Below are 26937 nucleotides of genomic sequence, written 5' to 3' on the forward strand. Positions count from 1 at the left end.
TCCAGTTATGATTTTGGAGGGGAAATGTGCATTAAATGTTTCTATCAGTGCCAATTAACAACATTTCTGGAAAAATAAACCTCTTAACATCAGTATTAGTCGAGCTTGACAGCAACCAACATGATGTTCTGCATATACAGCAGCGTGCTTGAGCTATTTTTCCACTGAAAAGCTATTTTAATTCATAATTCTATAATTTCACATCATGTGCAAGCCTTTTCATAAGTCCAGCACTTTGCTGAAGGATGCTTTGTGCACCACACGTGATTCCACCCCCTCTCCTCCTACACAACCAAATGGAGAGACAACAGGGATTTCTCTTCAAGTATGCAGCTTCTGATTGGTCGGAGAGTGAAACCAATCTGTTGCCATGAGAGCGTGGACTGTGAATCTGTTGTCAACAGGAGATGCAGGAGGCAGGTTTTGAGCGCGCCCTGCATGAGCTTCCCAGGATGCGGTCTGATGGTGGTTCATAAAATCTACTTTGAGTCGCATCTTGTCGACCCGTCTGGTAACCTAAATCTGTTTAGAAATGGAAATGGATCGTCAATATGTAGTGAACTAATAAACCTCGTTAACTGTTAATGATTGGCTTTTTAATTATAACAAAAATTACATCAGTCCAATCAGGGATGGATTTACAAGGATGGAAACTGTCCACTAAAGAACAAAAATATTTCATTAATGCAAATGACAGTACATTAATAGGTAGTTCTTCACATAAAGAACTAATGGTGGTAGGTTTTATACATCCATTGGTCAATAATTCCTTATTTCCCCAAAAATCATTATAATGTCAGAATTTTCAAATCCTTGATTGTTGCTTATATTCACAAAAATCCCAAAATCTTACTGCAACTCACCTGATGTGGGTCTATGACTAATTACAGTACAATATATGTAAACATGCATTCATAAAAATGATAAAAATCTTTGGGGGAACCTCCCAAAATTTATACAAAAATTATTATTTTAATCGCCTGAAATCTTAGCAAATTTTTTTCTTATAATCATTATACTAACACTTCAAATGTAAATTGAATAACTGCAATGTACCTAATCACTAAAAAGAATCTATAGCATTCGTACTGGTTATCAAATTAAAATATATAATGATTCATTAAGTTAAAAAATAGTTCAAACATACACGAAAACACACTATTTCATGTAACTGAACTCGATCGGTTAGATCCTCTTTAACTGATCAAAACTTTCACTTCATCAAATTGTTTTTCTACCTCTGGAAAGCAAACTCTGGGACTTTTTGGAACATAATTTAGATTCTCTACGTGCTTGACTAATCTTTAAAGAAAGATTGCTTAATAAACTCAGAGGAATTGGTCTGGCACATCCTGGTCCCTGAAAACGTGGAACAGGAAGGCTTCTCTCCAGTTGGGTCCGGTCCAGACTTTCAGCCTGGGCTCACACAGCGGCTGTCTGTGTGGGGAGGTGACTCTGAGGTTCAAAGGTCGATGGACGTTTGGCGCAATCTGGATGTCCACATGTTTGACCTCTCTGGATTCAGAACCAACTTGCTAGCCGTTTGAAAGACTTTGGAGAATAGATAAAAAAAAAACAGTGTCTTTCTCTGTGAATTGAGCAAGTCTCATAATGTTTACATCATATTCTGTGTTGATGTACAGCAATTCAACCTGGAGGTTGATTGGACTTTAAACGTTAATCATTTTAAATAAAAAATATTAGCTTTAGTGTTTAACATTTTGTGTGTGAAACTACTTTAACTACATGTTTGTACTCAGGAACTGGTTAAAATATGACCTTCGTGTCAGAAATGATGTGTTTTTGTGTTATTTTTGTCATTTTGTTTAAAGATAAAAAATTTTTAGAACACTTTTGACATTTGAAACAGTAAGATTTTATCATGTTAAACAGTTTCAAGTTTTTAAAGTATCTTTAATATGTAAAGCAACTCATACAAGTTAGAAAGAAAAACATTTTATTTGTGACCTTTCAGATGCCACAGAGAAACCTTTTAATCAGTGCATTTGTTATGCTAAGCCAATTGACCTTCAAGTGTTAATTTTTGAATTTTACGCTCAGTTTAGACCTGTGTTTAAGCCTTCATGTTCGACTGCAGACATCTAAGACCTCTGGACTTCACTTAGATGAAAAAAGAGTTTGTTTTGGCCCAACCTGTGGTTCTACAAGGTTATTTTGAGTTAAAAGATAACAGCCGGTCTTGTAGGTGAAAGGTTGACTGTGATGTGATTGAGAGCAAGAAATACATCTGAGGAATCAAAAATACTCTGATAAAAAGGAAACAAAACAATAAAATAAAGCAGATGCCACACTGAAGCACGGCTGCATGGCATCGATGACGGAGTTAGTTAAATTGTAACCGAAAGAGATTCTCTCCTGATCAATAAACAGTGATTGTTTAGTATTACGGCTGTGCAGAGATAACAGCATGTTTGACATTCAAATCACATAAAAAATGTTTATTGCAACTGAAACCTTCCATTGATTAATATGCAGAATACCTAAAAATTATACTCAAGTAAGAGTAGTACTACTTCAATGTACTTTTACCCAAGTAAAAGTATAAAGTAGCCATCCAAGAGTAAAAAGCTATTGGGTAAAAAGTCTGCTAAAGTACTGAGTGACTGACCAAATTATCAATCATTTAATATTAGAAATTGCATCATCAAATAGAGGAAAATATAGAATTAAGTGGAAATTTTGGTACTTTTTAAGGACCAAAATGACAATAATTTATATAAGGAACAAAAAAATAATAAAATCAAGCAAAAGAAAATTTTCCCAAATCAGTTTCTTTCAATATAAAACTTATGAAACTTTACCAAAAACTAGAGGCGTGTGTCTGTGTCAGGTGAGGTTTTGGTTAAAACATGTTTGTTCTCCATTCAGTGGGTAGAAAATACATGTAGAGTTGGGTAGTGTGGCAGCTCGCATTGTTGGCTCCCGGTTAGAAGATGTGTGTGTTTTCTGTCCATGTCCAAAACCTGCAGATATTAAAATCTATTCAGTCTAATTCTATGATTTGTGCTCTCAGCAATGTCATGCTTTATTATTTATTTTAGATTATATTTGGAATTCATAATTTCACTTTCTGGACCATTTGAAAGAAGTTCCAGTTTAGTTTTTACATGTTTGACTAAGGTAGTCAACCGATTGTCAGTTTCAGTTTATTTATTTTACATTGGCTGTTAAGCTCCTAATTGTACTGACTGAACAAATTAAAGTTGTGTTTTTATAAGCCTGACCAAGCTTGTGAAGCTTTTGGTGTATTCAAGTGTGCTTCACTTGTGCAGAGTTATCAAAGATATTGTAATTCAGTACATTTATGTCTGTGTTGTTTTTTTTAAAGAACATTTTTAAGTCTTTTCAGCAAAGTTTTTCTATATCAAAAACTTCAGATATCGGTATCAGAAGTGAGAAAAGTGGATTGATGTAAAGCCCGTGGTTCCTTCCAATAAAGTTTGCATAATTTTAGAATGTGGATCATTTTATAATCATGAAACTGTAAGTGATGCATTTTTTGGCTTTGGAAAATCAGCTTTATTTCCAAGTTTGTGCACATGCACCAGGAATTTGACCTAATTTCTGCTTTGCTCTTAATAAAAACATTTAAAATCTGAATATATAAAAAATAAAAGTGTTTTGTTTTTGTAACAGATATCGAATATGTGCAAATATTTATTAGTAAGACAGTCTGTGGCTTCTATTTGGAAATTGTACTTTCTAGGACGGACCTGAAAGTAAAAGTTTAAACGTTTCATCAGATAATTTCTACAGATGAAGAATCAGACAGTTTAATGATGTTTAGTTTTTATTAGGCACATTGTGACACCCTTGGCATGATGCATTGCTGCATGAAGTAGTCACAATGGAGAAGTCATACAAAAAGTTCATGAATAATTATAGGAATGACAGAGAACTGGTTATATATGAAGAACCCACATCCATATTCTTAATAAATATATACACAATAAGTACTAAGATATAAAAAAGTGATTATACAGATCCTTTTCCAAATACTATGTACAATGTTTCCATAAAAAACACAACAAAGATCAGTATGTATCTTATGGCAATAGAGGATAATTTTCTGAATTTGCCTGAGCCTGATTATTATTGCACTGCCAGGACAGCCTGAAGAGGCTGCTAGAAAGATACTAGATATGAACTGATCTACAGACATTCAGCATTTTTATCAACACAAACTATGTAATACTCAACAAAACCTCTTATTTAAACTAATTTAAAAGGGAAAGAAAATCTGATTACTACTCTAAAAAAAAAAAAAAAATATTTACAGTATTCTACGAATTGATGACATTCGAAATACTGCCATACTGTTTAGTAAATAATACAAATTTATGAGTGCGAATTTTCCAACTTTGCAGGTTCTAGTCATCAGTGCTATGACTTTATGGAGAGGAAAAAGGGAAGTTAATTTTTTCAATATATAATTACATTCAAAACCTCTGAATAAAAAAGCTCTGCTGCTTGTATAGCTTGAGGTATAGCAGCTACCAAACTGTTCCACAACCACGAACAGTTTGCATAAAGCTACGCACCAACATATAGGCTCCAGCTCATCGAACACAAACACACATATATTCTTAATTGCTGTTCTTTTTATGCACAGAAAAAGCTTTGCAGTAAATGCAAACTTAGGTTTTTTAAAACAATCACTGTTCTCTCTTAAAGGCTCCGGCTACGATGTACCAATTTGAGGGCTTTTTATTTTCTTTTTTACCTTATTGGAGTTTTATATCAAGTCCATAATCTCTGCAAAGCGAGGAGTGTAAACCTGACGGCTACAATCATCTTCCACCTCTGTGTGAATCAGATTTCTGTGAGAGTTAACTTGTACACGCCGCCCTGCTCCTCCATGGTGATCTGGAAGGTGTCTTCATTGGAGTAGTGCTTGATGATGTTGTCGTCCATGTGGACCAGAATACTAGCAAGAAAACGGGTCACAAAATATGTTAATCACTTCCAATTTGTGCGAATATGTAGCTAGATAATCAATTGTGATATTTATAATGCAAAAAGTATTATCATCCATTTAAACATTAATAATTTTGTTAGTTACAACCACAAATTTTAATCTATTTTATTGGGATTTTATGTGATGGACCAAACAGGAAGCCAAGGTTTTCAGGATTTGTTTCCTCTCTTTTTTTTGTTTTTTTTTTAACCTGATGTGAAATCGGATTATGGAAGAAATAACGAGTCAGACTTATTTTTAGAAATTTAATTTATAACACTGAATATTCATCCTGTGCAATTACATATGTGATTATTTTATTTAAATTTACCAGCAAAAAAAAAAAAAAAAATCATCCTCAAAAACTCATTAAAAAAATTTCAACTGCAGAAATTTGCTCGCAACTTTCTAGTGACCTAAGCCAAAGTGATCAGGAAGAGTTCAACTGAAATTTAGAAGGTACATTTTTGGGAGAATTTAAAGTAAAAAAAAAAATCTGTGTTAAAAATTCAATTTAAATAAAGTAACTAAAATACATGTAGGAATTTGTTACAAGATTAGAATGCTAATTTTATTAACTTACACAATTTATTTTTGCTTTTTCACCAATGTACTGTTATGTGTCTTGTGTGACGTATCATAAATAAATAAAATAAGCAAATTTCCACAAATGATGTCCATCCAATATCATTGAGCTTCAGTTTTTATGTAAAGAAAACAGGAAAAATTGAGTCTGTAGATGCACAAAAGTGGTAGACACTTCAAAAAAGAGAAATCCCAACTGTCTTTTCAGAATTTTGTTTGTAAAAATGTTGAAAATATTTGTTTCCACTTCATATTTATGCACTAACTACCCTTTAATGATGTAATGAATTGCTAACCATTCATGGTGCAGAAAGACTGATCTGTCAGATAAAATCCCAATAAATAATATGCAAGTTTGTTGTTGTAATGTGATAAAATGTTGAATTAACATTTTTCTGTCCATCAGGCAAATTCATTATCATTTTCTGGATTTTTTTTATTTTTTTTGGTGTAGTTTTGGGATTCACTCACCCTTTCTTGCACTTCTTGTAGACTTTTCCAATCTTATCCAGAGCAAGATCGTACTTCTCTGAAATCTGGTTCAGAAGAAAACGTGTTAGATCGTCATTCTGTACACACATCCTTTTTTAACAACATTATGTGCTGATCTTGCTTTGACCTTTTTAACCCAATTCTGGCCCTTAAACTCTCAAACTCTCTGCAAGGCTGTTGGGCCTCAAATGTACAGACCTCGAGAATGCAGAAAAACCAGAACAAAAGCAAACTCAAGAACAAGACGTTCCTGTGCTAAACCTGTTGAAAGGGCTTTCAAGCTCAAAAGCTTTACATGACCTCTTTAGCACTGATAACATCTAAACTGACATGTTTGTTCCGACGTACATATCTTTTTCCAGTCCTTTCTCTCAACCAGCACGTATGTGAGAGCTGAGCCTCTGGCTGCTCTGAGTAAACTCTACACCAGCAACATGACACAGGAACATGTAGTACAGTGCAAGCCGGACAAAGTGAAGCACTCACAGCTTCCACCAGGCCCTGCAGCGTGGGATTCTTCAGCATGAGGGCGTCAAACACCTCGTCTGACTCCTTGCGCACGTACAGCAGGACTGCGAGATCGAAAAAAAAACGAAGAGAAACTTTAAAAATAAGGCTGCAGAATGTTTACTGAATGCATTTGTTTGAAATTTTATTGATTATTTTAGAAAATAAACAGTTTTAAGCTCAGGGCTGAAATGATTAATCGTTTATTTATGTAATGTTCAACTAATGTAGTAATCGATTAATCGTTAATTTGAGCATGGAGTCTAAAGAAAGGCCATTTGCTTAAAGAACAACTTATTCAGAGTCATTAAATTGTACAAAAATATATACATTTGCATGCAAGATGAAAAATAAAAATAGTGCAGAATGTTTTAAAAAGAACTCATCAAGTCTCGTAGTTTTAACTTCTAATTATTATTTGGTAAAGGAAAATTTACTCAATGACTACATAAATAATCAAGCACTAACGGAATGTTATGATATTGTCTTTTCTCCAATAAAAATGTTTATTTTTTTCTTTAAAATGGAATTAATTATTTGTTTATTTGCATCTTTTCATGTATTTATTATTGCATATAAAAAGGCTTCAGTGGTTAAACACAAAATATCCTATCAAGCAACTTTTGCTATGTAATTATTAATCAGTACTGCCAAATTTAATCCATCATAATGAAGCACGAAGGAATGCGATGCTTGTTTATTTTCCCATTTAAAAGCAGAATTACTTGCTTATTTGGATCTTTTAAGGCATTTGTCATATACAAAAAGGCATAAATCTGCATAAAGTGCCAATTATTTTATCAGAGTAATCAATAGATTAATCAGCTACTAATAAAATATTTATTTGCAGCCCCATTAGTGTCATTGCATAAAGAGAACAGATGCAGTAACAACGCTTCATAATTACAACATGACAGGAAAAAAAGATTAATTAACTAATACAGAAGAAAATGAAGAATGATGTATTTCTGTGTATGAAGAAGGTGTATGAATGTGATACTAAAACAGCATCCATCCATCGGAACCGTCAGACCCAAAAGAACGAGGGCTGGCCCAGAGCATCATGTTCCTCTCAAGAACAGCCTGTTCTTTTGGGGATTCAAAGGCCACTAGTTTTATTTTGTCTGTTTAAAATATTACTTTGTGCAATTGTACAAATGTATTATTTTTTAACTTGATTTTTTTCAGATTTCTGTTTGAAATTAAGCAACAATAGGAGACCTGAGGACTTGTACGAGTCTCCCTGACTGTCAGTCTGTTATGGTTTCCTGATGTGAACCTTTTTGTTTGGCCTCCAAACCCTGGTGACTAGTGGCAAGGCAAGAAAACAAAAATCATATTCACCAAATGCAGAAAAGTGTAAGAATAATGCTGGATATTCAACTTAGTGTATGAGAAAAGTTATTTCTAGTCATAGTTAGTGTAAAAACCAGAGATCCCCAAATTGAAACCTCTCAGTCACACTTTAATTCTGACCATTTTTGTGATGTTTTTCTGTGCAAAATGGGGCTAAAATTCAGAAAATAGAATAAACCTTCAATTTCCTGCGAGGATTCACCAGACTGAGATAATTTCATCCAGCCACACTGCAAAAAAGCAACATCTTACCAAGTATTTTTGGTCTAGTTTTCAGTCCAAACATCTCAGCACATTTAAAATGAGACCAAACTAACTTTAAGTAACTTTTAATCAAGATATATGAGCTTGTTGTGAGTCAATTATTTTTAAATAGAACTGTACTTTTTATCAATACTCAAGAACTATTTACATAAAACAAGCTCGTATATCTTGGTGGAAAGTTACTTGTAAGTTAGTTTTGTATTATTTAAAATGTACTGAGATATTTTCACTGGAAACTAGAAAAAAATAACTTGGTAACTATGTTTTTGCAGGGCAGCATATCTCCTTTTGGAGGTATTCCAGACAAATTTTAATGAGAGGTCTAAACAAAGTAATTTCATTTTTTAAGATCGGTACTTTATGGTTACTTTCATACATAGAACAATTTGTCCAAAAACAAAAAAAAACAAAAAAAAGCCACATTTTTTCTTCGCAAAGATCTAAACCTGCATATCCTATTTTGAAAGATTATCTTCATACCTAACCAGTTCAATTACTCTCTCCAATTTGTCCAATTTAAAACTAATCTCTTGATAACTTGAATTTACAAAACTAATTTTTTTAGTTTAATAAAAATGTATTTCTGCATTCTTATTACGAGCTGCTGAATGCAGAGCAGTATGTAGGGTAAAGGTCGCCAGCTTGTTTCCTGGTGCGTGTTCACCGGGTGACGGCGATATTTGTTGGGTCACTGAAGGTCTCAGACCTGTGTGTGTGTGTGTGTGTGTGTGTATGTGGGTGTGTGTGTTTTGAAAGTCTGGAACAAACAAATGGCCCACAGTGTACATGTGCATAGGAGAGGGTTGAAGGGAAGGAACATCAGAGGCTGACCGCAGCAAACACACACAAGACTTTTAGCATGTGCTAACAGTTTCATAATTTAGCCCCAGAGAAAAACATCACAACAAAACCCTAATCTGGTACCTTTCTTGGGCTCGTCCGCTCTCGCCATCTTGTTTGGCGGTGACCCGAACTCATCATCGCTGAAGGGTAATCTCCTCATACCTGAACTGCTTTGGGAACAGACCCATATAGCAAACTGTATTTAGTGGGTAAAAGGTCAAAAAGGGGCACACAGTTCAACATGAAATCAAGTGTGAAATCAGGAAACGTACCCATCTTCTCCCTCCTCTGTGGGGAAAGGCTGCAGGAAACAAAAAGATATTTACTCAAATATGTCCATTCATAATGGTTGTTTTATATGTGCTTTTAACTGTGCAAACACTTGTTGTAACTCTTCATGGACGGAACTAAATCAGTCACTTTGGTCAAAGGGAAAAGTAAACACCGGAATCATGTGTTGACCCATTTACTCCCTACTGCCATCAGAAGCAAACGGCCGACATGCAGATAGAAAAACTGCTAGTTTTTACATAAATCAGCTTGTTCTAAGTCAGTAGTTCTTGAATATTGGTACAAAAAGTACTACTTCTACGTGAAACAGGGAAAATGTCTCGTTATACAGCTCTGAAAAAAAATTAAGAGCCCTCTTTAAATGATCAGTTTCTCAGATTTGACTTTTTATAGGTTTATGTTTGAGTAAAATCAACATTGTTCTTTTATTCTACGAACTTCTGACAACATGTTTTTGAAATTCCAAGCAAAAATTTTGTATTTATTTGCAAAAAAATGAGAAATGGACAAAATAACGAAAAAGATGCAGTTCTTTCAGATCTCAAATAATGCAAAGAAAACAAGTTCATATTCATTTAGAAACGACTATACTAATGTTTTAACCCAGGAAGATTTCAGAAATCAATATTTGGTAGAACAACAAGGAGGGTTTCAATGCAGTGGACTCTTATTTTAAGTTAGTTTTATATTCTTTCTATTGTACTAAGATATTTTCACTAGAAACTAGACAAAAACAATTGGTAAGATTTTGAGTTTTTGCAGTGCAAGACATGCAAAACTATGAAAAATGGTGGTGATGCTTTTTTCAGAGAGTTGATTCTAAGATGGATGAAACTACATGCAGGACAATCATTGAAGAAAACCTTCTAGGTTAGAGCTATGGTAGAATCATAACATTTTAATATGTTAGAATGGCCTAGTCAAAGTTTCACAGATGCTCTACATCCAATGTGATGAGCAGTTTTGCAACAAAAAGAATAGACAAAACGTTTTCATCAAGGGATTTGCAAAGCTAAAATAAGAACTGGAACTTAATGGCAACTTAATACAAATGCATGCCGCACTAATCAAATTTTTTCAGGTGAAAAATGATAAAAACCTTTAGTCATTTCCTTTCTATTTCACAATTACCAAGTACTTTGTGGTGCATCACATGAAATACCAATCAAAAGCATTGAAGTTTGTGGTTGTTACATGACAAAATGTAAATACTTCTTCTTACTAAAGGTTTGAAAATAGCAATAATTAGTAAAGCTTTATCTTTTTTTTCTTGGAAAACTGCTGGGTTGGATAATGTGACTGTGTGTGTGTGTGGGTGTGTGTGTGTGTGTGTTAGCATCGATCGTCAGCACTGCTGATAGAAAACTTTCTATTCTGGGAGCAAAGACGTGAACTCAGCTTATCGGACGCAAATGTTTGGACACCGTCTGTCAAGTTTACTCTCATCAGCGCCGCAAAAATACCTGCAACTCTTCCCTCCATTAAAGCAAAGTAAACAGAAAATACGTATTTGAACTTTGATCGACTTTCTTAATAAAAAACAACCAGCAGGGTGCAATCATGGTAAAAACATTTATTGTTTCTAACGCTGGGTTGTGAGCAGAAGTGGGTAAAATATGCAAAACAGTATTCAAATAAGAGTAAGAAGTAGTCCTCCAAGAAATTAAAATGAACTCAGTAATTTCCAGTCTAATTATTAATATTTTTTGAACAGTAATTTTATTAACGGAGACATTGTAAACAATTATACTTATTGTTTGGGTTGTGTGTGATTCTTATTTCCATTTTTATTTATTTACTTCAATTATTTACACATTTTATAAATCTCACATTCTCGTCCTTAAATGTACAAATATTTATACATCTTTAATATCAGCAGCCTGTTTGGTCTTTGAGACACCCTCCCTTTATTTCCATCATTATTAATTTATTTACTTAAAACAAGCTCCTATATTTTGCTGAAAAGTTACTTAAAAATTTGTTTTATGTTATTTATTTGTACTAAAGTATTTACAATATAAACTAGACAGAAATTACTTGGTAAAATTTTGTGGTTTTGCAGTGTATCACTGTGCAGCATGTACTTAAAGCAAAAAGTAAAATTTGTTAGTAATTAATAAAAGAGAAACCTATTTGTTAGAAATCTGCAGGCTCTTTATACACCCCAAAATAACTCCAAGAGTGCAGCTCAGGTGTGCATCCTCTCCCACAGACCCATGTCGCGCATCGTGCTGTACGTGCTGCACCAAGGGTTCACTCTGGCTGCTGGAAGCAAAGCTCAGAGTCCATGCACGTGGAAAAGACGTGCTGAAAGCTGATAAGCCCCTCATCCATGCCCACAGCCTCTCACGGCTGAACATCCTGGATAACCTGTTTGCAAATCAATAAGAAAGCTGCACTGCTCCCCTTCCCTTTAAGAGGGTTTATTCTCTACCATCGCACATTGGCTTTTTTTAAAGACGGTTGTACGGGAACTTTGTTTTTCACTTGTGGTTTGTTTTGAGTCACTGGTGAATGATTCATCTTATGAATAAGCAGTCTGAAACTCTGCCATCATCGTGCAGGCCTCCTATCAAAGCTGCAAAGCAGAACTCTGCGTTCCTGCCAACATGCCGCAGGCGGGTCACCTCGACCCAGCTGGCAGATGGGGCGGGCGGAGGCGGACAAACAAACTGTTTATGGACCACCAGAATCGTGCTTATGTTTGGGAACACCATAAAAAAAAAAAAAAAAAAGAGACGGGTTTATTTCGCTGTTGATTAAAACAGAAGTATAGATGAGGCACTCACGTGGCGCTGGAAGGTGGAGAAGTGGATGTCAGGAATGAACAGGACGGGTTGGGTCTCAAGGTCGCCCAACGTCTTGAAGATGGTCACATCGTTTCTCTTCTGAAGGAGGGAAACTTTAACATCTGGAACTGATGGGGAACGACAGAAAAATGTGCTTTGGTACAAAAAATAAGATCAAAGTTTGTAAGTTTCTGTCTTTTGTGACCAATAGTTGGAAACATAAGTAATAAAAACCACTTTAGATGTCCATAAAATGTCTTGTTCACACATTTCTATATAATGTTATTGTAATCTGCATAGTGTATTTTTGATATCCAATATCATATTTTGCATATTTTGCATTCTGCGTTTGTAAGCTGAATTTATTTTTAAAGGCGCAACAGAAATAAATAACTAGACTTTTGTGCTTGGTTAGAGCGCCCCCTGCTGGCCATTTTGGTGTATCTGCATGATATTCTATGGATGCATTTCAAAGGAAGCATATTATTCACACTCTGATATATTAAAGTTAAAAAAAGACTAAATTTTTATAGAATTTTTTTGTTTTTTATGAAGAGCTGTCATGTAATCATCAGAAAAATGACTGAAAATGACTGATAGGCTTCAAATGCAAGTACAATAAAAGGTAATTGCTAAAGACCTTATTCTTCTCAGTGGGATCAAGCCACTTTTCACCTAATCAAGCTTAATAATACCTGCTGTAAAATGAAATCAGCAGATCCATAAAGCTTGTCAGCAGAAAGAAACATGAAGTACTTCAAAATGTCCGACTAATTAAAACTAAACTGTAAAAACACAAAATCTTACCAACAATTTTTGGTCTAATTTCTAGTGCAAATATCTTAGAACACTTGAAATAAGACAAAACTAACAAATACTGAACTTTACAGCAGGAGCTTGTTTTAAGTAATTAATTCTTTAATATTAATAAAAAAGTGCTCGTTCCAGTTGCAGATTGTTTCACTTAATATATGGAAAAAATATCTTGTTATAGATGAAATAATCTGCCAGAAGAACTAGGACTTTTTCATTAATATTAAGAAATTATTAACTTTCAACAAAAATAGATAAATCACATTTGGGTCCAGTGATTTTTCTCCTTTGTCCTGTTAAGATGCTCCTGATGTGTCGGGTTCAGAATAAAAAAAACAACAAAAAACACTAACTTTGATTGAGTTGTTTCAAAATGACAGCAAAGTTTATTCTAATTTGCACAATTTTATGGTAATTGGAAACACAGCTAATGATTTCTGGAGACTCTTAAGAGTCTCATGTAATAGACTAGATTAAACTAGTCTATTTAATGACGAATTACTGAAACTTTCAGGGATATTCTTGGTATTTTACAGTGCTTTTGGAAAAGAGTCTTGTCTCATTTCATCTCCAGGTTTCTCTGTGAATTTGTTGGTGGAAATTAACTTTAAAGCAAAACTCACAGGCCAGGTTCTGGCTGAGATCCGGGACCTTCCCTTTCCGGCGGGACTGCTTCCTCTCCTCATCGCGGATCTTCCTCTCCGCTCCCTTGTCGCAGAACACTTTGATCTGGCAGAAGGCGCGGTGGATGGGCTTGTTGCTGCGGTTGTTGTAGCTGTACGTGTCGATCTGCAGGTTCAGAGGAAGACCCTTCACCCCCTTCTGAGAGGAGAAGTCGGTGCTCAGACAGTTGACGGAGATGAAGATCTGCGGGGAGAAAACATCTGAGATCAGAAAACAGGAAACAGAGAGAAGCTTTAGGAGTAGAGATGCAACTAGTTATTCTGGTTAAATTGGATTTTTTTAAAAAAAGTCATGGTTAAGTCTTTTTTATACAAGATAAGAAACATTAAATTCTTCAATTGCTTTTTGCATTTTACTTTAAGGTCTAAAATGTAATGATTTTTTTTGTGTGTATGTTTGATAATTTGCAGCTAAAAAAAACTCTTCAAACATCAACATATAAAAACTAATTTCTGCATGACTTACCAATACTGTGAAGGCCTAATCTGTTAATTACCCTTTAGATGAACTATTTACAAACTGGATGGAAAAGGAACCTAATGTGATCATTTTTAAAGCATTTGAACCAGGTGAAGCTAAAACTGCCACTTGACATTTTTACAGATAAAGAAGGTTTTTCATCTTGAATGCAAAATGTTTGTTTGTACAGTTTTGGATTAATTAAGATTCTAAATCTGTTGTTCTTTTCAGCAAATTGCCTTTTTTGAGTCTATATACTTCAATGAATAATTAAAACTACATTAGTTGGCAGTTATTCATTACAATTAATTTGATTAATTTTACCAACCCTACAATTACTATTATTATTACTACTACTACTTAATTTTTATTTATGTTATTATTATTATGACTTATGCAGGATGAAACTATTGGTTATTGGTTTAGATTAATAGTTACTGGAAATGTTAAATATTTTGCTGAAAATAAAAACTTTTTTTAAATTGAGGTTTCTTTTATATCAGAAATAAAGATTAAAATCTGTTCCTCTGTGCTGCCCTCTGCTGGTCAATTTAAAAACAACATATAAAACAACATTCACTTCTTTGTCCGGATGCTTTTACTAAAAACAGGTTCTCATTGTGTAAACAGAACCTGTAATCACAGCAGAGGGTCCGAAAGCACCTAATGACCAGGATTGGTGAGTTTACCAGAGCTCAGAGCGCTCACCTTTCAGAAAATTTAAGACAAATACATTCTGTATGTTGTCTGCAAGAACAAAAATTTAACATAAATTTATGCCAATTCTTATTGGCATTATAGATTTTGTTTTTAAATTTTCCTACAAACAGTATTTTGAAACATTTTCTGGTTTTACTGTGCATTTTGAAAGCTCCATCATCATTCTTTGGGACTTTTGTTTAGGAACAATAATGTACATCAGAGGGGAGGAGAAATTAAACCCCGTGAAGACAAAACAGTCAGACAAAAAGCATTCGAGGGGCTGCCCTTCGCAAATACACCATAAATACCCGTATCATGCTTTATTATCACCCTGAGGGCAAGACTCACAAACACACACCTGCACGTCTCAACTTACTTCAGCGCAACTTTATCAACTTGACGCCTAAACCCTGAATTTTACCGTCAACCTTCCATCATCGGAAAGTGAGCAGAAAGCAAAACCCTCTCCCCACTCACGTCTGAAAGTGAGACATAAGGCAGCGTCAAACACACGTTTAGGACGTCCATTTAGACGCGTCCTTGTCTGTAATCTAACCTCCAACTGAAGCTTGTTTAAAACAACACGACAGCGCGGAGGTTAAACACACCACAAGGTGACAAAAACAAACAAGGATGAACATCCTTTAAACCGACTTCAAGTCAACATCCTGGACTCTGCAGAAAGCGAAGCCTTCATGTGACTTTGTGCTTGTAACTCAGTAGGTAAAGATGATGAGCTGCAGGTTTGTTGTCCGTTTACTCCTGCTTTATGCCACCCAGGGCTGTTTCTAGCTTTTTGGGGGCCCTGACTCAGATAGTCTTTGGGGGGCCCAATAAAATCTGAATAAATGGGTCTGGAGTCAGTCAGCACAGACTGTCACATGTAGAGAAAACCTTTATGCAGCAACACTAAAGCTGAGTTCATGATGAAGAAATTCTAGATAGATTAATAATTATCTGAAGCTACAATGCAAAAACAAACAAAAAATTTACAAAGTATTTCGATTATGACTTTTCCCCCCATGTCATAAGTGACATGATCTGCCAGCGAAACTACTACTTATTCAAAGTTCAAATAAAAACTTGTCAACCAAGATTGCTGCAATGGACAAGGAAGGCATTGATAAAAATATAAATCCAGATTTTCCAAAAATTCAAGCAAAAACCAAAAATTCGATTAATCAAAGAATATATTTTTATCACCCAGGCCTAATTTCAGGTGATTGTTATTTTAACCCATTTAGTCAATTTAAAGTGCCAGCTCTGCATTATTTGGCAAATAATGACACTTTTACGCAAAGTTGTCACTTTCAGGGCAACTTTTAAAGCAACTGCATTAAAAATACCATTATTTACCAAATGACACTTCATGAGAACAGTCATAAACACTCATAAAGACTCCTTCATGTTCACGGCAGGCGTTATGTCAAGCTTATGATGGTGTCATGTCAGTCTTATGCACACCTCTTCAGATAAAGTGTTACCACAAATTATAGATAGCTAAATAATTATCCAAGGCAAAAACACAAAAAGTTTTACAAAGTGACTTTTCCCCTCCATATTATAAGCGAAATAATCTGCCAATGAAAGTCAAAGTCAAACAAGATGGCCACCATGGGCAAGGAGGGCAATATAACCTCTGAAGTTTATCACCCAGCTCTAATTACAGGGACTGTTGTTTTAATCTTGGTGCTTAAGTGTCTCACTGTCTTACTTTGGCTTCCTCGTTCGTGTCCCACGTGAAGGAAATGGCGTTGTAGGAAATCTCCTCGATGTTGCCGATGGTGTTGAAGCTCTCTTTGTAGTCGGCTGAAAAATCAGACATCAGTTTATTGATTACTCAAAAGGTAAATGGTAGGAATTAAATTGAATCCAGTTTGGTGATGCTTCATTTAAAATAATCCCATAGACACGTTTGTCAATTGGTCCCAGACTTTTCACGACTGAAATTTCAGAGTTTGCTCATTTTAAAACATAAAATACACTGAGGTTAAATTCACGTTTTATGGTAGATTTTTCTTTGCAATATCTACCATGGAACAAATATGAATAAACTAAATAAAAATAGAGACGTTATAAATGCACAAGAAAGAAAAAACAAAAGGTCACGTTGAAAGACGGATAGAAGTCGGTTAGTAAGGACATAAAATGACCAAAACTGCAAAAATATAAAACGGCAGAATTGGAAAAATAAAGTAAAAAAGTCTTTACAGCCAACTTCACAAGTTTATCAGGTTATAATCAATTCTGAAAGAACGTCTTGCTTTTGAGTTGCTTTATTTGCATTTTTTGCTATGCATAAAAAAGAAATGACTGGAAAGTTCCATAAACTTTAACTGTTTGATTCCAGATTCTTCAACTTCAGTTTACCAGAACACAAGCTTGTCGTTTAAACGTTTTGTCAAGACGAGCGTGAACCATTGATGTTTTGCTTCCTTATTGCTCAACAAAGTTGCAGCTGGGACTCTTACCGATGTCGAGACACCGCTGTTTGGCCGTGTGCTGCCTGGAGTGCCAGTACTTCCAGTGTTTCAGCTGATCATCCCTGCACTTCTCCTCTCCGAACACGACCATCACCACACTCTGACAAAGAAACATTAATGGGTTTGAACATTTATTTCAGTAATAACACAGACAGTTGTTGCAGTTTTTTTTCTATCAGGTATATTTTTTAATCGTTCCTACCCTGACTTTTGTGATGGGTTGCTGAATGCCCTTGTTGTCGACCTCCCTGAGTGTGATGGGGTAAAACTGTCCCTTGTTGAGGTACGTCATCGTCCCGTCACCAGTCTTCTGACGCAGAGATTTGGATGCCTCAAGAGAGTACTCGAAGTTACTCCTAGAGGACGAAAGGACAGGATGCATTCATGATATAAAAATGATTAAAGGTATCAATAAACAGGAAGACTTATGCTTTACTTGTGAACCATTTTCACATTGATCTGATGTTTTATGATAAATACCAGTTCATCAAGATCCCTGAAGTGTGTGTGCTTTCAGAACATGCAACTGTATTTGTCTTTGTAGAAACAAAGTGCTGTGGCCTATTGATGCTTTGCATCCCATTACTATTACTTCACACTTCCAAACTCCTGTCTTACACTTTCAACTCACAGCTGTTGAAGGGTTGTTTGTGTAGATCATGGTTTGGAAGGAGGATCGCAAAGGGCTGATGTTGGCCTTCTTTAGCATAAATATGGTATTTGAAATGACGAACAGAGAGCCAGAGTTTTGTTAGGCGACTATAAGGCTGACCAGAATACAGCAAAGTTGACCTTTGGCCTTCCAAATTAAAGACGTCCGTCTTTAATTTCTGATGATTTTTGTTATTTTAGAAATCTCAGAGCAATGGGAAGTGTTTACATTCTTCTCAGAATAAAACCAAATCCAAGTCATACAACCAGTGCTATTCACTGTGATGCTAAATCTAACTTAAATGTAAATTTAGAAGATTTTAAAGTACAACCCTGTAAGGGTTGAAACAAGTAATCAGATTAATCATGATGGATTGACAGTATACAGTCACCTGGTTCAAATTCTGTAAAAGAAAATCAATTTGAGCACCTTTTGCTGTGCTTTTGGGGTTAAGCAGTTAAAATAATCACAAGATGTAATTCTAATATTGTATTAAAAAGTCTTATGTGGTTCAGTGAAAAATCGCCAGAATGTGCTAATTTTTAAAAAATCCAATTAATTAATTGTCAGAATAATTGATACCTAACATTATTGTTTGCTTTAGACCTAAACCCTGTTGAATGGTGGCTGCTTTCAGACACACACAGTGTGACATCACCTCTTAATAAATAAATTCTCACAGAATGTAGCCTAAAAAATATCTTATAGCTAACTTATATGAAACTTTTCATCAAGATATAGGAACTTATTTTAATTCTTTAATATTGATGAAAAAGTACAAGTTTCACTGGCAGATTATTTCACCTATAACATATTTTTCCCAAGTTAAAAAAATATTTTAGTGGAATTAGTATTTAAAAAAAATAAATATTCAAGAGTTATTTACTTAAAACAAGCTCCTACATCTTGGTGAAAGGTTACTTGTAAGTTAATTTAGTTTTATTTCAAGTGTACTGAGATATGTACACTCGACAGAAACAGTGAGTAAGATTTTGTTCCTGCAGTGTGGAACTGGCTAAAAATCAGCACATGAAACTGATATCTGAAACTGGCCTCAAAATTTTGATCGGTGGATCCGTCATGGAAAGCAGAGCGCCTTACCCTGGTGCCGTTTCAAACTGAGTGTAGTCCTCGGGGGTCATGGTGGCCATGCGTAACTGGAGATCTCCTGGGAACGTAAACATCTGCAACACACCAAGAGGAAAGAAGTAAAGCAAAGGAAACTCACAACTTGCTCTACTATTTATTATACAGAAAATAATCATCATTTTGTTTGTGCTGTTATTTTTTTTAATCTATATATAGTGTTTTTTTATTGTTTTATAACCTCCTGTTGGTACAGAAATGTACAGGGGTTTGTTGGGATCCTCTTTTCTGAGGTAATTCCCCTCCAGGAAAAAATAGAGAAAGAGGAGGTTGAAAAGACTTTGGCTATTGTACGAGAAAAGTACAGCACTTTATTGTGTTGGTGAGACAATGACATAATAACACACTGGCCACTATTTTGGCATGTTCAAATAAAAACCAGGGAAGGTTGAGCCCACCGCTGGCTCCGTGGGATCAGGTGAATATCCCTTTGTTCGATGGGAGAGATCTGACAGAAGAGAGGGAAGTGGAGGAAAGTAATGAAGAGGTGGAGGGAAGGAGGGAGGTGGCTAGCAAGGAAACCATTAGGAGCAAATGGAAGGAGGGGAGAATCGAAACACTCGCCTCCTGGGAACCATCCTTGAAGCTCTCGGAGAAGGTAGAGTCGGGAGGAGTGCGGGACGGGGCGCTGGAGTTGCACTGCACCACGGTCTGGGCCAGATGGCGCTCGAAGACGCCCACGTGACCGTCCGTTTCGCTGCAGTTGTTCGGCACCGTGACAGAGAAGCCGTGGGCTGGCACCTCCGTCTTTACAGGCGTGTAGTTCGGCACAGTGGCGATGGAGACGGTGACGGTGGTGTCTGGAGGAACAGAGCGCAGTCAGCGGGAACGTTTTTTTTTTTTTAACATGGCATTTTCATGCTTAATGGTTAAATTTAGGAGCAAATTGCAACATTTAGCATTTTCATCTGGTGCGGTTTGCTGTCACACTGCACTAAGTCAAACGATCCAGAATATTAAAAGCCTGTTCCCCTCCTCGCCTGTGGCGGCGCTGCTCCAAGAACTACTGAAGGAAATGATACAAAAACCTCTGAAGAAGACCTGAGAGCTACTTCTGTCTTCACAAAATGTAAACTAAAATGGGGTAGCGTGAGATTTTAGTGGCTGGAGAATTTCTCTCTCGTCTTTTATAAAAAATCCCCTAAAAAAACAAAACAAAACAAACATCATCCATTTCTCCCGCTAGCCCTTTACTTGATGGTTTGTTTTGGTTGAATTTACCCAGAATGCCATGCGCTATAGTCCACTTCTTGCTTTTGGATCAGTCTCTGGTTTGCTTGCATCCACATATGCATTTGAACCGCAACAAAGTTCACGTTATTCGAACAGAGACAGAGGTTTTTAGGTGAAGAGTTTGCTTTTTAGGTCCACATCGGAGTTTGATTACACATTCACACCTCCTCAAATGAACCAGACTTTCTAGAAAAATGAACTGGAGTTTGATTTAAGCAGACTAAACGGAGCTGATGTGAATGCAAACTTAAGATGACTCATTATGCTTCCTGGAACAGGTTAGGACAGGTGGTCAGTTCTGCCTGTGTTGAGCTCCTTTCAGAATGATCTGTTTTAGATCATTCTGTTACTTTAAATCTAAATAAGCTACCCTGGCCAAGACATCCATACTCAACGTTTACACAAAATAACTGCACACAGGCGCAATTAAACAATCCTAAATCATTGAAAAGCAGAAGTAGAGCCTCATTAACAAACAAGAAAGCATCAAGTTGTTTCTGAAGGTTCTTTTCCAGCAGCCATTGTACAGTACACACATCGGTAAAACCAGCTGACCAAATGGGTTGCTAGGTAACAGGGCTGGGCTTCTGGGGTTGCTAGGTAACAGTGCAGTTCCATGAGGATTGTGACTCAACAATAAGGAGTAATATATATATATATATATATATATATATATATATATTTTTTTTTTTTTGAAAAGGTCTCATTTTCCAGACACCAAAAAACAGAAGCTTATTGCCAAAACCTGTCTGGGTGTTTTTTGTTTTTTCTTTTAAGTGCTCGGACTGTTTGGACTGCAGCTGAGAATCAGGTAGAGGAACAAAAACCGTTCCAGATGTGAATCTGGGATCACAGTTCCCCTCTAATAAGTGTGAGCAGACCTGGTGAAGGAAAATGAGTCCTGGTCTTGTCCTGGGCCAGCTGAAGAATGTTGACGGGTGTTTTAAGGACCTGGATCCTGTTCTCCATACCAGCGTCCGGCAGAGGAACTATTGGATGTCTGGCCTGGATCTGGTGCCTGCAACAAAAGGAAGGGAGATTTCTACTGTATCTGTGGGACTTTGTCCTGATAACGCTGACTGAAATGTAGTATCTTACAACATACAGCAATAGATTTTTTAACACCTCTATCTTTTTAAAAGTGTAACTTACCCCCTTGTGAAAACATAACCCCGCCCCTGACAAATTTAGAAAAAAATTCAGCAAAGTGGGCGGAGCCAAAAGTCACTGAGGCATGGCAAAATAAAGCAGAACTAAACAAATTTACACAAAAATCACAAATATAAAGTCCTAAATAACCTATTTAGACAATTTACCCGCAAAATAAAGTTGATATGGGGTTAGCTACACTTTAAAGGGGATGTTTTATATTTTTACAGTGCTTTTGATCGATGCAATCCTTCCAATTACCACTAATTAAAGTTTAAAATAGTGTTGTTTTCTTTCATTAAACTTCACTCTAACTTGAGAAAATTAATTTAAAAAAACTGTTTTTATGAAAGGAAAAAATTTCTAAACCAACTAAGAGCGGTATGAAAAAATATTCCCCCTGTTGTTATATCATAAATTAATTAAATTTCACAAATCTCACTCAGCCTTCAAATAAAAAAAACCTGCATAATTAAGAAATCATTAGAAAAAAGAACCTGTCTGACAACATGAAGCAACAGGTCATTTCCTAATCTAAAGAAATTCAAGAACAAACAGACATACATCAGTCTGGAAATGGAACCAAAGCAGATTATAATTCTTATCTACAGATTCAGAAAATATGGAATAATGCTGAATATTCCCAGAAGTTACCAGCCTCCCAAAATCTGAGAAAATACTCTATTGGACTGATGAGACAAAAGTGGAACTTTTGGAAGATGTAAATCCTCTTACAACTGGAAAAAGAACATTACACTAATAGCCAAGCATGGTGATGGTAGTGTGATGATCTGGGCCAGCTGTTCTGGACAACTGGCAGTAATTTATGAAGCAATGTAACAGAAAATTATATTTTCAGGCCATCAGTTCATCATCTGAGGCGCACCAGTTCTTGATTACATGGCAAAAAGCAAATAATCAATTAATCGCATGATAAATATTAATGAACTCAACAATTTCCATTCTTATGATTAATCAGTTTGAAGGCTAATTTTGTTAACAGACATCATAATCCATTTTATATATGGTTTTGGTTGCATTTGGTGCTTGTTTCTGTTTTATTTATCCCTTTTGGGTGTTGTGTTTATTTTGAATATTTAAAATGTCTCCCAGTTCCAGTACAACATGTTTTCTTTTACAAAATTACAGTTCATTGGTTTCTGAGAGGGAAAAATATAATTGCTTATTGCAATAATTTCTGGGACAAGTTACCTAATTGTTGCCGCCATCAACCTGCTAGAACGCCATGTGGCTGTAAGTGTACAACATTGGATCCAAATGTTATCTTTTCTCAAAATACTCAGAGAGTGGGATGTGTGCTTTATGCTGCTGTTGTGCTTTTATTCTTACAGGCTGGTATTAGGAGAGGTCCGCCGCTCACCTTTTGTTTGGATCCACATCAGAGACCAGCGACTCTGTCTTGGGTATTGTTCTCTTCTCCCTGGGCACCTGCATACGAAGGTAAACACAGCCGCTCAGCGTCTGACCACATCACATCCAACAACGCTGCCTATATGAGCAGCTAGATCAGTTACAAACTCAAGCTCTGCCTGGCAGATGTTCCACAATGGTCAGGAGTCAGTAAAAACGGTAACAGACTGTAAAAAGTTCAGTTTAGTTTTACCTCATAGTAGTCGTAGAGGAAGCCGAGAGCTTGAGCGCTGTCCTCGTCTCCGTTTATGCTCATCATGGCCTTGGTGGCGACTGTCAGCGGGTTCTCCAGAAAAGACTTCCAGGCTTCGTCCTCTGTGGTGAAGGGACGGCGCTGGGCTCCATACCCCTGCTTGTTCTGGAGAACCAAGACCGCACGCTTACTGCAAAAGAGAGGCGACATTTAGTTAAAGGTGACCAGTTGTGTTTCCCTGAGGATGTCCATGACACTGTTAGATCTGGTCAGTTCTGCCTATTTTCAGCTGCAGACCTGACTCCAGGTTTACATGCACACTCAAAACTGGCTGTAAACTGATGCATTGAAAAGCAGAAGTAGAGCCTCCTGCACAACAAACAAGAATGCAGCAAGTTGTTTCTGAATGGTAATTCTAATAAAAAATTACTTTACTGATCCCAAAAGGAAAGTAAATAAATAATAAGTCGACAACAAAACACTTGTCTTTTCCAGCAGCCATTGTACAGCACATACAGCGGTAAAACCAGCTGACCCAATGCGTCCGACCTTTGCTTGGGTTGCTAGGTAATGGGCTGGACTTTGCTGGGGTTACTACATGAGGGGCAGTGCTTGCTGATTTGTGACATTACATTTGGAAGGTTTTTAAAATGGTTAATTTTCCAGACAGGAAAAAGTTAGCTTATTACTAAAAAACAGCTGAGCATTTTTGTTAATGCTTGGGCTGTTCCCATTTAATCTGCACAGATCAGTAATTAGAGGGTTGATGTTTCTTTTGAAAACTTTCCGTGCAGCTAATTAGAGTTACTTTTAACACAGTGCTTCTAACAGGTACTTAAAAAAAAAACAATCAAAGCTTCGGTAAAAACCGACAAACTGGTTGTAAGTGTGACAAATCGGCAGTAGGGAGGCTGTTTATGTGAAGGACTTGTTGTTCAGGCTTTGCAACGGTTGTGCAACAAATCTCAGCCATCGCACCACAGATTTGGCTCAGAGAAAAAAGAAAAAAGACGCGATACAGGCTCGTCCAGTGGGACGACTCTGCTGCTGGGATCGTCATTGGCGGACGAGCTGATCGAAGGTGACGCAGCTGACCCTGCTGCATTCCTGCACTTCAACAACACTTTGCTTCTGTTGTTTTACTGTGACAGAACCTGTTTCTGAAAAAATAATGATGAGTTCTGGTGAAACAGTTGGCGCCAATAACTTTTTTCCACTTCTACCGAGACCTTCCAACGTCACGACTTTAAGAACGGGAACCAGGAGTTTTACCATTTCTTTATATCCTAATGTTACATTTTACTATTATTTTTCATTTATTTTTCTGTAAATCACATTGAATTGCCCTCTGTACAAATGTCACAACACAAATAAACTTTCTTTGCTTCCTGTTTTGTGTCTTCTTCATGGAATAATCCTCAGATTGCACTGAAGATTAAGGTTTTGGGAGAGTTTCAAGACTTATTCAAATGAAGAGTGAAACTGTTTCAGCTGGACCTTGTCCCCATTTTATGTTGGTTTTAACATTTACACAACAAAAGTAAAAGTATCATGTTTGGTACAAGTATTTTGGACCAAGTTATTGCTTTAAAATCCTGCTGCATCAAGTACCATTAATCATTTGTCATACCTAGGAGTGCTTTGTGTTTTTGAAATACATGAAGATATTAAAAGATAATCAGTTATGATACAATAAATAAATCAATTAATTATGTTGGAAAATGTTTAATTTGTTTTGTTAAAAGCACACAAGACTTTTGTACCACGTTTTAAAGAGATATAATTCAATCTTTTAGCCTTTTACAGCTTCATCTCCTTCAAAAAAGGGATGTTAATTTGAAGAAATTAATAAAAATCAAATAAATATGAATTTCATTATATAAAACAAACATTTTTCTGTTTATAATAAATGTCCTCTGAGCACTAAAACCTGGATAAACTTTTAAAGAAGACTCAGCAGCTACGAAAACGAAACAGCTCAAGGTCCCGAGTTTGGCTGTTTACTGTAAATCTGAATGTTTATGCTTCTCCTTATTTTACTCAAATCCCAGAAAACACATCATGCAATAAACCTCCTGATTGTCCTTCACAACCAATTAATTATGAAAAGGATCTGGAAAATATTCAGCTTTCACCACATCTCCAATATAGTCAGAGTAATCCAATAGCTGATTGTTTTATTCTGTAAAACAGACCACTAAGATCAATTTGGATTTAAGTTGAGAAAACTGGTCAGATGTATTTTTTTAAGAGTTGCATATAAAAACAAAAACCAGGTTTTTAATTTAAAGGTAGCAGGGCGTTTATTTCTTGTGTTAAAATCCTTTGGAATGACACAACATTTGTTTTCTGTAGTAAAACCCACCTGAGCTTGTGACAGTGCGCTGCTTGCTTACATTGTTTGTGTGGGGCCAACGCCTAACAGGTGTACAGTTTCACTCCTCTTTAAAAAAGTCTCTTTTTTGCAGCCCTCAAAATTCATACAGCGAGTTGTTTAACAAAATTCATACAGCGAGTTGTTTAACCAAATCAAACATAAAAAAAAAATAAAAATACAACTTTTTTTTTGTTTTTCCTTTTTGCTCCATAAACCTCCTGCCACTTTCTGCTACCGATCGCATATTCTTGAGTAAATACCACCGAGACAGTTAAATCAAACTAAACCGCCCATCCAGCTAAACGCTTTCCAACAGGCGCCTTTTGCTCTCACGACAGGTGGAGATACACCTGTACAGGCTTGAACATGACAGGTGAAATACGCGTCACACCATGGGAAACTATGAGCTCTCGTTGTCTCAGCGCCTGGCAAGCCAAACGATTGGGAAAACTTACCCATGGAAAAAAGAGAAATTGATTTTTGGTCATTCCTAATAAAAGGATGCTTAGCAGTGCCATAAATAAACAGGCAGGAGCTCCAGGATAGAAATTAATCCTTAAAAATCCACAAAACCTGAACGAATCTGCAAAAATACTGTGAACATCCCTCAAAATATTAAGAGCTGGTATTTAGAAGAAAATACTGTCAACATGGTCGTTGAGCATGCTCGGAGTGGAGAGTCAGGACAACTTACTTGTCATGCTCCTGTGACATCTTGGTCGGTCGAACTGGACTTTCGAGTTGGTACTGAAAATCCGACCCGTCTTCTTTAGGCTGGAAAACTCCTCGGCTGCCGCTGGATGGGGGCCGCAGCAACAAACAAAGTATCCCCTACTGAGAGAACGGGTTTTGTCGGCTTTTCTCGCTTTTTCTGAGGAGCTGAGGCCGGTTTTACCTGTGACAAGGCCGCGGATTGGATTACAGGTGCAGAGGTGGGCGGGGCCTTGCTGTCAAATACCCCGATAGCGGCGCTGATTGGCTCTTGTTTTGGCCTATACCTGGTTTACCTGAGAGACTTCAGGTAAACCAGTTGAACAAAAGTCTTAAAAAACTGTGATTTATGTTGTTGAGTCGTGTTGATATGGGAAGTTATTGTTAAAACGCCAGTTTTAAACTGACTGTTAATGTTTTTATTTATTTAATTTGTTCTGAAATTATTTGTTCCTATTAGTGTTTGTGAATGTATGCAGCAGGTCTATATCACAGTGAATTTCCCACTAAGAGATACTCTGCTTTATTTTATATGTTTTATATATTTCTGTGCTGTTTTCTAGCATGTCTCTGTCAGAATTGAGACAGTTTCTCAGTAATATTTACACATTTCTTGTGCACCGTTTTGGAAAGACATGAAAAAAGTTGGGATAAAACGAAAACTCTTTTTGCTTTTTGTCACAGTTAACTTTTCAGATTGTCGACCTATCAATACTGACCTGTGAAAAACTGTGACTAAACATATTTTTGTTTCTAAATCTGAAAGTTACACCCAGATCTGATTATGTCCAATCAAAAA

The 26937-nt window shown here is 36.2% G+C and overlaps 1 protein-coding gene across 3 annotated transcripts; it reads right to left on the minus strand.

The window, feature by feature from the left end:
- Window positions 1-3798: 3798 nt before the first annotated feature.
- On the minus strand, window positions 3799-26324 carry grhl1 (grainyhead-like transcription factor 1). 3 transcript variants are annotated; one of them, XM_044143391.1, is made up of 16 exons: window positions 26122-26324; window positions 23051-23240; window positions 22808-22875; window positions 21159-21295; window positions 19609-19844; window positions 19000-19082; window positions 17449-17602; window positions 17235-17346; window positions 16478-16572; window positions 13542-13785; window positions 12106-12233; window positions 9298-9326; window positions 9107-9195; window positions 6542-6627; window positions 6035-6099; window positions 3799-4948 (listed from the first exon to the last, which is right to left on the minus strand). In XM_044143391.1, the coding sequence occupies exons 1-16, from the start codon at window positions 26139-26141 to the stop codon at window positions 4834-4836; spliced, it is 1851 nt and encodes a 616-aa protein (XP_043999326.1). In that variant the 5' UTR covers window positions 26142-26324; the 3' UTR covers window positions 3799-4833. The 3 variants fall into 3 exon arrangements, with proteins under 3 accessions (XP_043999326.1, XP_043999328.1, XP_043999329.1); XM_044143393.1 differs by having other exon boundaries at window positions 9107-9192; window positions 26122-26323; XM_044143394.1 differs by lacking the exon at window positions 26122-26324 and adding an exon at window positions 25883-26089.
- Window positions 26325-26937: the final 613 nt, after the last annotated feature.

The sequence above is a fragment of the Gambusia affinis genome, linkage group LG16 (genome assembly GCF_019740435.1).
Source record: "Gambusia affinis linkage group LG16, SWU_Gaff_1.0, whole genome shotgun sequence".
In the NCBI taxonomy this organism is placed as follows: domain Eukaryota; kingdom Metazoa; phylum Chordata; class Actinopteri; order Cyprinodontiformes; family Poeciliidae; genus Gambusia; species Gambusia affinis.

Excerpts from the sequence above, each read along its gene's own strand:
- grhl1 (XM_044143391.1), bottom strand. The coding sequence starts at position 26,141 with ATGTCACAGGAGCATGACAA. Across the intron at positions 13,786-16,477 it reads ACACGAACGAGGAAGCCAAA|ATCTTCATCTCCGTCAACTG; the intron begins GTAAGACAGTGA and ends TTCTCCCCGCAG. Across the intron at positions 4,949-6,034 it reads TACAAGAAGTGCAAGAAAGG|TATTCTGGTCCACATGGACG; the intron begins GTGAGTGAATCC and ends TTTTCTTGCTAG.